This window comes from Ammodytes marinus (assembly GCF_949987685.1).
Source record: "Ammodytes marinus genome assembly, chromosome: 6".
Classification (NCBI taxonomy): Eukaryota; Metazoa; Chordata; class Actinopteri; order Uranoscopiformes; family Ammodytidae; genus Ammodytes; species Ammodytes marinus.
The window spans coordinates 23,876,712-23,887,360 of NC_137235.1; the positions used below are offsets into that span (position 1 = coordinate 23,876,712).

Below are 10,649 nucleotides of genomic sequence, written 5' to 3' on the forward strand. Positions count from 1 at the left end.
AAACCAGTCTGCCTTTAGTCTCATTTTATTTTAATCTTCATGGTCCTAAAAAGTGCTCCAATCAACTCTTACAACCAAGATGATTCAGTAACATAATTTGATGTATACATATTATGTACATAGCAAATGAAAAATCAAAACGTCTCATCCCAGGCACATGTGGTAGAATCCAAACCAGATGTCAGCTCTCAGGACTTTGCATGTCCCTCTTTGGGTCAATCAACAGCAAAAAAAAAAGGCAGTAAATGAGAACAGACAATGAACTGTGATCAGGAATGTGCAACATTTAAACAAAATAAGTGCATGAAAGTTCTTGGTGTATAAAATAAATCTAAAAATCAAAATCCTGAGTAAAACATAATGTTGGAAAGAACAAACATGGTCCCAATAAATTGAAAAAGTGCAGAAATTAAAAGGTAAAATAGATTTAGTGAGTGACCTTCCTTCATAGTCTTTTTTTACAGCAGTCATTTATAACATGTAGGGAATCAGTTGGCTGAATTCCATTTCGCTGCAGTTTCAGGGTCCTGCTCTCAATGCTGGCTGACTGTCAATTGAATAGAACAGAGCCATCATTCATGTTATTTGTAACACCTGTGCTTTTCTTACTACGACAACTGCTGTGAAAAAGGCCTTTTGACAGACAGACAGACAGACACACACACACACACACACACACACACACACACACACACTGCTCAACTATACTTTCCCAAAGCACAACACAAACAATACAACCCAATCCCATACTTCAAAATTTATGGACCCGTTCATGATTTATGCTCCCTGTTCACCTACACCAACTCTGTTCTCCCCATACTTTTCCAGTTAGAACAGCATTTCACATCCACTCTTCATACGCATACTGAACTATCTCCATTGGATAAAAAGGTAAAGTCAGCTTCTTATGATTTCAGTGTTAACAATCACATTCATAATTTCCCTATGCAATGTGTTAGACAGACAACACATCTTTATATTATGCGGCAATGTGGAATTGTTTTGCTAGTAATGCAATTAAAGCATTATGGAAAACTTGTACGACATTACAATACTGTAAACACATTAATGTAAGAACTGTAATAAGAAGTTAATCTGAGAGACATTGATGAAGAAAAGACTGATTTTTTTAAACTAACTCTGAACAATGAAAAAACACTTTCGACCGACTGTGACGATACTCGGCATGTGAGACTTTTTTTCTTGCACCGTCACAAATGAGGAATGCATCAGTAACAAATAATGCACTACACCGGCTGTTACATGTAGTTCACATGACATGGGACATCGAGGATCGATAATTATATGTAAATCAGACAGACACACACATTCGGTTTTTGAAAAGGCTCAACTTGTTTCTCCATAAGTCGCTGCGTGGATCAGCTTTTTCTGTTTTTTGACCGTTTGCGTTGGACTGATTGTTGGAAAGAAGAAATGGTAGCTGCAAACCACGGGAACACGGAGATGACGGAATGAGGACAGGAAGGCTGCGAAGGAAGGCACAAGCTGGTTCCCGCAACTGGTCTCGTGTCAGTTTGGATGACCAAACCGCAGTTTGAAACCCACTGCTGAAGTGTGAAGAGGCCGTCTCACCTCAAGCCAGCGATGAGGGACGAACTTCGACCTAAATCTAGAAGGAAGCAGCAGATCAGATGGGATGTGCTCGCTCCGTCTCACTGCAGGTTCCCCCAGGTGTTTGGAGGAGGGAACTGGTCCACATCGCCAGGTTCATCGTGAGAAGCATCCCCCAGGTTGAACGTCAGCTTGTACCGCAAACGGACTTTTTCCTAATACAAGAAAAAAAAAAGTAATAATGATGTAACTAGTTGCTGCTTAAAAGAGGTGCGTTGAGTTTTCTTTAAGATAACGTTATGTCATCATTTACATGTGCAATATGACTTGTCACCCTCACAGGCTATTTATTCATTGTTTGAGGCACTGTTTTCTTTGCATTTACTTTACACTTTATATTTTTTCTATCAGACTATTTTTTTATAACACTTTGTACATTTTAAATTTTTCACTTATTTTGTATTCTTTGTTTTCATTTATGTAACTTTGGAGCCTCCTGTGAGAAAAAAAAAATGTATCTTATTTTAGTGGAGAAGCAAGAAAAGCTTATTTATCTACTAAGAAATTATTAATATTGCACAAATTATAATGCTGCTTTTGGATTCTGTTTTGCCGCAAAAGGTTAATTTAACAGTTAACTCCGCTGTTCGCTTAATGAACGGGGCTTAATACGTCACCTTGGTCATTGCTCCGATTGATCGTAGTGCTGTCCGATTGCGTGCCGTATTTAAAATGCACGCGTAGGTGCTGCCCCTTGAGTTGGGAAGGTATATATCCAGACCCTATACCGTTCTAGATGTGGGTCTGGATTTCCTGGCTAGAATTTTACTGTTTCCATAAGGAATTTTTAATTCAATATTATTTCATTTGTATGAAAACTTGTGGATGGAAACATGGTAAGTGACTCCGACAGACAGTAAAAAAAAAAATGACAAGGGGGTTGAGGGGGAGATGGGTCAAGAGCCAGATTACCTTGTGAGGGTTGGCCAACAGCAGGATCTGTGTGACGGCCGCTGGAGGCAGGATGGGATTGAAGGCTGGGAGCTCGGTGCTAGAGGGAGGCTGCAGCTTTACCTTCATCACCTAGGCAACATAAGACACACAAAAACCATGTTGGCTGTTATATCCACCTAACTGGATATTAAGACTTGCCACTATAATAGCAGATTGTCTCAAAACTGAGCAGGTAGAGAGGCGTGCGTGTGAAGATATGGGATGTTGGGGTCACCTTTGGTACGGCTGCCTGAAAGCGGATGTTAGAAACGGGAATAGGGGCTGAAGACAGCATGGAGATGATCACCACCAGCACGTCGGGCCGGGTCGGGGGACAGTCACGGGCAAAGGTGAACAGAACCCGGAGGCTGTGTTTGTCGAATACAGTCACTGGTAACAAGTTGCCTGAAATAGATTTGCAAACAAAAGCAGAATAGGATTGATGAAAAAAATAAAAGAGAGACAAGAGGACCACACTCAGCAGCATCCCTGTTGTGTCTAGTGTTCTACTTACTGGGTTTGATTGATTCCAGAGGCACGGTAACATCTGACAGAGAGATGTTGTCGTAAGGGTCGGCTGCAGCCAGTGAGCCTTTCTCTGCAGCTGTGAGACTGAGACTGGAGAGGAGGAGAGCGTCTGGTTGATCTGAATGGATGGACAGGCTGGACATAGGACCAGAGGACGAGGTGGTGGGGGTGGTGGCCGTTCCAGGAGCAGGTCTGGAGTTGGTGCTTGACTTCTGGAGATCTCGTAAAGTGACTCTGGATTGAGGTTGGAGCTTGTCCCTGCATGTAGAAGAAACGCATTACCCTTCTCAACAACTTATTTACTACTACTGCTGCTTTCTACAATTTGTGACGTTGCGTTAACTGTTAGCTTTCTTTAGTCTCGTTTCCACTGAGCAGCGCGGATCGGTTCGGCCCGCTTTTATATCTAACGTTGGGTAGTGTCCCCAAATTAGCGAGCTGAGCCGCACCTATTTCTGGGACTCTTTCATTTCCACATTAAACCGCCGTGTGTAGTCACCTCGGCAAGAGTGAAGAGTCTTAGCCATAAACGGCACTAAGACAAACTTAGCTACTTTTTAAACTTAAAGCGTCTTCTCTGAAAAAGTAGTTATGTGCACTAGTGTGCACTGTGCAGTAATATAGAAAATTAAGGGTGAGTAATGTGTTTCGTCTACATGCAGGGACACATTGCAGATTCATCAAGAAATGTTTTGCAATTGAACTGTCAACTGGTGAAATCGAATGAAGTGAAGATTCACACCTCTACTGTGTATTACATTACCCCTCAGGGCTATGAAGGGTTAGTGCAGCACACAAATCCAAACCAACGCTAAACGTCTTCTAGGTTAGTATGTCCACCTCCTCCAGTCAGTTTAACTCACCATTTAACCTGCTGGCTCTCTGGAGGTAAGGACTGCTGTAGCAATGTCTTCCCCAACAAGTCTAGTGATTCCATGGGTTTAGGAGCAGTAGCGGTGACTCCCGCTTGTGGAGCGTGCGCTGTTTGCACCAAAGCTGGTAGCAAAACTGCAGCAGGGATCGGGGTAGCAGATGGTTCTGTGCTATCAGAGGACTGAGAGAGAAAAAGGTTTACATGTAAAAGAGTGTATAAGGAGATGGACAGGATGTAAAGTGGTTTGAAAATAGATATGGAAAAGATCTAAAGTTATTCTGATGGCATTAGTTTTTTTTTAATGCGTTAGAGTCCGTTTTACAACTCCCACTAGGTGGCAACAAAGTTCAAACCATTTAATGAGTTGCACCTGGAAAGTGTTCTGAGAGTTGCAGTTTTCTGTTGCAGTCAGTCCTAAAAAGAAAAAAACACAGCAGATGTTAACTCAATTCTATTCCAATTTTTTATTCCAAAATGTAATTCTGCTCAAAAAACACATGCACACTGCAATTTCGGAGTTTGGGACATGTTTGGCTCAGTCTAGAGTGGCTGTGAGTGTCTGTAGCTTAGTTGTGGTCTGGCTGGATGTGGTCTTCTGCTGAGGACACTGGGTTTCAGCCAGCCGGCCAACGGGAGGGCTACACATCCGCCAATGGAAATACATTGTAACTGTGCTGTGCAAACTGAGCTGTGCTTACATTGCCGACTTGACTGTTTTTTTTTGGCTTGTTAAGAAGTCACACTTGGTTAATTACCATTGTGTTTACAAGCCAGATGAGTGGTTTGTGCTTACCCAGCGACATGAGTTCATCGTCCAAGAGGCTGATGCCCATGTTCTGAGTCAGGCTCTGAAGGCTGGGTGAATCTGGATTGGATGGGGCCTCGTTGGCTGACGCATTAAGCCCCATCAGGTCTAATAGTGCTGAACTGCTGCCGTCTGGTTTGGACAGAAATTATGGATAAATGAATTAAGTTTGGTAAAGGTTGCCAAATCTGAAGTCACCGCCATTTTCACCAGTGACGTCGAAATCGCACACACAATGCACCTACGTGGTTGTGAGGGAGTGGTTATCTCATCCTTAGTCACATCCTCGCCCTTAACCAGCTGTCTGTACAGGTTGATGACCTGTGTCAGGCTGTCGTTGGCCTGTAAGATATCCGCTGTACGCAGAAAAAAAAAAAAAGGTTTTTACATTACATTTCATTTAGCTGACGCTTTTATTCATAGCAATTTCCAATAAGTGCATTCAACCACAAAAGGTACAACCCCAGGACAGCAAGGATCATGTGAGTTACAGTACATTAGCTTCAAATACACCAAACTACAAAGTGCTACATAAATGTGCAACATGTATTTTATTTTTAAAATGTAAACCATAACCGTCTTCTTAGCTAATCTGCAGACTGAAGACATGTGTTTTTATTAGCCTGTGATGTTGTTTTCAGAGCTTATACGTTGGAACGGGTCTGATTCCATGACATTCTTATGGGAAAACTGACTTCATAGATGCCCCATGCAATATGACAAACCATACCCAAAAGAAAACGTACCCAAGGCTTCGTCACTGTCCTCTGTATCACTTGCTAATCGGAAGAGTGTCGGCCTCATCTTTTCGCAGCGCTGGTAAAGATCCTGCAAATAGACAACGTGTTAAAAACACTAAAACCTCTAGTGAGAATTCTAGGCAGAGTTATGAGACTTAAGCTGCAGCTGTGCTAACCTTAATGAGCTCCTGGTTGCTGTGGGAGCAGCTCTCCTTGCTGTAGCCCTCCAGCAGCTGGCTCAGCAGGCTGACGCTCTCTTTCACCTCCTGGATGGCATTCACCCTCTTTGAAACCTTCTCCACACGCTTTTGGTCCTGGGAACAGAGCCATAGGGTCTCACAGTGCAAAGGATCAATAAATATACCTTCATTTCCCGACTATATCTGTTCATTGGTGTGTTAATGACATTACATTTACTAATTATTAAAAGTAAAGCCCGGTGTTCGATTATACCTACATATGAAAACCTTATCATTAAAAAAAAGATGGAGTCAGTGATTCTGGAGAATGCTTGCTGTCAAAATCACTTTGTCCAAATCATTGAATATCTCCTTACAATCTGCTACCTGTCCGTACAGTGCGTTCGCTGAAAAAAATTAAATCTGGTGTTAATACACAACCCAGGCTCCGTAAACTGGTATCTAAACAAAGGGGGTCCATCGTAGCTAGCAACATAACCGTTTACAGAGCATGGGCTGTTTATTATCGCTTGATTTTTTTTCAGCACACACACAGTATGGTCAGGTAGCGGATCATGAGGAGGAATTTCATTGAGTTTGACAACAAGCATTTCCCAAAATCGCTAGAACCATGCTACATTCAGGGGGGGGAATTATGAACGAATGGTGGAAAGACAGAGACACACGTGCACTTGCGTCCACATACTGTTCAGCACGTTGGGTCAACCAAAGCGATGACATACCTCCTGGACCATTTCCTTAATGAGCTTGTTTGCTGCTCTTAAATCTTCAGGGTGAGTGCTGTTCAATAAGCGGGACAGCGTCTACAAAAACAGGATAGGACGGGGAGAGGGAGAGGAAAGACAAGAGGAAGAGAACTTTGTAAACTGTCGGTCCCTTAATGGTTTTTCCCAGGGGGTTCCACGTCACAGGATCTAACGGGTATGGAACCTTTTTTTTTTTTTTTTTCAAACCAACATGAGGGTTATACAAAACAAGTCCTTTCTTTTGAAAGCCTATTCGAAGCGACTGGTGCATTTTGGTCCTCGCTCATACTTCATACCTTGGACTTCTCCTCATCCTCAAACACAGCATTTTTGTCTCTGGGTGGAGGCGGAGGGAGGGGATTGTCGTCAGGAAGAACGGGATCCAGCTTGACAATGCCTGGAAGAGTACAAAGCCACCTATTAACCTCCACAGCACAGCTCCCATTATAAACATTCACACTGTGTATAGATCTCAGTTACAGAATCTGGGTCACCTTTGACTCACAGTGACTGTCGATGATGTATGTGTACATGAGTACATGACAACTATTCAAGTGTGGCGGAGAGACTGCCTTTTTAAGATTGCACCAGATTCAACTAAGGCGTGACTAAAGCGCATTGGCCTCACGCTTGTGGGTCATCACCACAAAAAGGAGAACCGATACTACCTTGTAGAAAAAACTCCATTTGTTAACACACGGAAAATATCAGGAACCAAAAACCTTTTCAGTGAAATATGGGAACTAACAAACATATTCATAAACCCCTGTATGGTCAATGCATGGAATAAAAGACCATGTTCTCTTTGATTCTTTTCGTGAATTGAATTGAGACCTAATACAATGTTGAGAATAAAGTCAAGAAAAACAAAGTCACAGATTCAAACTTCCGGTATTAATAACTGATAAGTAAAACGTTAATAGAACAAAGACTATGCATCTTTGCTATCGTCGTAAAGCAGACAATAGGCTACATCGTAGGTATTGCCGAAACAAGACGTCCTGTAAGCTCGACTAATATTAAAGTGTACTCTATATGCCCAGCGGGCTGTGAGACCAGAGAGCCGCCTAATACACGCAAAACCGAAGCAAAAACATATTAATACCTTCACTCTTATAGAGCGCAGTACAGTTATGAGTCAAGCTTAGTATGGTTTCAGTAAAAAAGTAGGTTGTAGCAAAGATGCATGGTGCTTCTGGGGCTGCTCACCCTGTTTTTTCAGCATCAGATAGGCGTCTACTATCTTGGTTTCATCTGGCAGCTTCACCGTCCAGCAGTACAGTGTTTCTAACACTTTCTTCTTCACTGCCTCCGGAGCCCTGCCGCCCAAATACTGCAGATAAGTGGGGATTAATTTAGTTATTTAGCTGCATGTCTCTGTCGTTTAACAACAAGAAGATTATCAAACTGACAGTTCATACCCCGCACTGTTTTTTTAAAAATATTTCAGTAGGGTTTGTAGGTCAAATGTATCTGATTAATAAAGCCCTACAATACAAAAAGTGATTCTCATGGATGTAGAGTTGCAGCCAACCTGGTATGAAAGCTTTAACCCATTGATGACGGCTGCTGCGCGATGCCACATTGGCTCTCCTGCCTGATGCTGCGTCGCGCAGCATTATTACTTTATCTAATTTTCACGGCATTCCCAGCATAGAATGCACTGTCATTGGTTCAAATACACATGAGGTGGGTTTTGTTGATTTTTTTGAAGACCACGTGACCACCCAAAAGTTGTGTGGTTTGCCGAAAATCATGTCAATCAAAAAAATTAAAAATAATAATAATAATAATAATAATAATAATAATAATAATAATAATAATAATAATAATAAAAAAAAAAATACGCCAGCTATGTCGGCGACAGAACAGTTAGTGGCGTTTGGTGCGCAGAATCAAGGTCTACTATAGACTACTGACGAAAATCACACAACACATTGCATCTATTTATTAACAATATTTAATAATTTTCTTAATCTAATTTTGACGATTTTTAGAAATATTTGTTGGTTTGTAAGCGCTAAGGGAGCATGTTTAAATAAAACCTGTGAACCTTAACTTTTAAATGTATTTTATTTCATGTTTCTATGTGCTACACAGGCTTAGATATTAAGGTTTTGGTAGACTTGACAATTCGTACTATTTTTTCAGAAAACCCTCAGGCATTAAGGACATGCATCCTAGATTGCCATAGTCATCAATGGGTTAAGACAGGGATCATTACCTTGGGGGAGACCACCTTGATGAGCTCATTGAGAAAGCGAAACTTTCCCACTTCGGTGTGGAATCGCTTCCCACAGTTGGTCATGCACGTCTCAAGGACCTGGGAAATGTTTAGAGTGTGTTTGTTTTACCTTTTGCACAGACAAGCCTTCAAATTAAAAGCCTTCACTGTTAACAAAATAATAAAAAATGACATGTGGCCTCTAATGTGGCATTTAGCAGACCTTTACAATTGTTAGCAAGATATTGACGCATAGCTGCCACTTTGAATTTAAGTTTTTATGGATAGCGCTGCATAAAGCCCACCTTGAGTGCTTGCATAGCCTCCCATTCCTGAGGAGACTGGATTTTGTGGGCCAGGAGTCTGGTTCCAAGCTGGGGACTGATGGATAAAAACGTGTAACAAAAACCTTGTAAAAACACACACAATATATTTGGCAACATGTGAAATAAAACAATGCTAACATCCGAGCAGTACAAGTCAAACATCATCTCACCCTTCTGGTTCATTGTTAAGCAGATCACAAAATCCCTTGATATTCTCCCAGTCAGTCTCCTTATTCAAAGGGTTGGTGGCCTTATCTGTGCAGAAGGAAAACGCATTGGACTAAATTCTGCATCTGCTCTGTATCCACGCTTTTAAACTGCTGCAACTGAATTAATTTTCTTTTCCATTACATTCAAAAAAACAATTGCAACAAAACACGAGTCAAGCAACTTTCTTTGATAGTTCTGGATAGGTGTGTCACTAATGTGTCAAACCTAAGAGTGACACCGACCTTTGGCAGGTAATGTCAGTTCACACTAAGATTTTACAGCGACACAGTTAAAATCTCGAGCCGTGCTAACTGTGATCCCTGACCGCAGCTGGAGCCCCTTGTTGTTTATATGCAAACTATTACTATGTTATTTCTAGTTCTATAGTTAAGGGCAGATGAAAGGACGTGCAGGTCTTTGCAGAACATGTATGACTGGATCCTGTGTCTATTGTTATAGCAGAAGTAACGAACGGGTCATGGCTTGTCTTGGTCCTTGAGCGGCTAGCTAGCTAGCTGATTATGTTAGCATTAGGCTGGATATCAATACAAATATATAGATTTAAATTGCATGTTTGAGTGGCATAACTAACCTCAAACTGTCAACAGTCCACATAATGTGAACTCAAAGTACGAGCGCATCACAACAAAGGTGACAGTTTTGTGCACTTTTGGATCTGATGACATTCGCTCTCTTGACTCTAAAAACCTCGACTCTCAGCGTACTATGACCGACATCAACACAGTCAAACTGAAAACATATCTCCGTGCCGCTTAACAGAGCACAAGCCATCGCTTCACGTTACAAAGAAGTTATTCTAATAGTGTACGGTGACTTACTGATGCGAGACTGCAGGCTAGCCTCATCTGGAGGCACCGCCGCCATCTTTCGGGAATTCTAAACTAGTTGCACCTACCGCGTGATTTTTGTACAATATCGCGATGACAGCTGCAGTATGGAAAGCCTAAAGTGCCACGTTTTGCCTCTATTTTAACGCGATAAAGCCTGCATTGAGCCTCTTGTTTGAGTGGTGTTAACGTACCTAGTGATTTTGTTAATAAGATCAAGGCACATTGTATGGATGAAAACCATAGATGAAAACGTATATGAGTCTTGACCTTTTTACCCCTTTCTGTCCTGCTGCCCATTGTTAGACCAACCAAAGCTTTGGTGTCAACATACATGCCCATCAGACCCATGTCTCTCCCAGTTACACCCTTGAAGTCTGTAATAGATGGACATTTGTTTGTCATATTTAAATTATCTCAGGGGGAGTGTGAATATCATTAACACAAGCCGGCTGCTGAATTAAATGTGCAACGAGGAACTTTTAAATATTCCGGAATTAGTCTAATTTCCCCTCTGTTGATCATAAATTACATGTAACAGCAGCAAAAGAGACTGTCAGTGTATTTTATCAATCTGGTTTTA

The 10,649-nt window shown here is 41.6% G+C and overlaps 1 protein-coding gene across 1 annotated transcript; it reads right to left on the minus strand.

The window, feature by feature from the left end:
- Positions 1–9: 9 nt before the first annotated feature.
- Positions 10–10,108, minus strand: LOC307251669 (ADP-ribosylation factor-binding protein GGA1-like). Its single transcript, XM_080029056.1, has 17 exons — positions 10,058–10,108; positions 9,179–9,263; positions 8,988–9,063; positions 8,683–8,781; positions 7,668–7,791; positions 6,755–6,855; positions 6,435–6,515; positions 5,689–5,826; positions 5,519–5,600; positions 5,018–5,128; positions 4,761–4,904; positions 4,338–4,381; positions 3,957–4,147; positions 3,080–3,351; positions 2,801–2,970; positions 2,545–2,655; positions 10–1,787 (listed from the first exon to the last, which is right to left on the minus strand). Exons 1-17 carry the CDS (start codon positions 10,101–10,103, stop codon positions 1,674–1,676), a joined length of 1,989 nt encoding a protein of 662 aa, XP_079885182.1. The 5' UTR covers positions 10,104–10,108; the 3' UTR covers positions 10–1,673.
- Between the last annotated feature and the right edge of the window lie 541 nt (positions 10,109–10,649).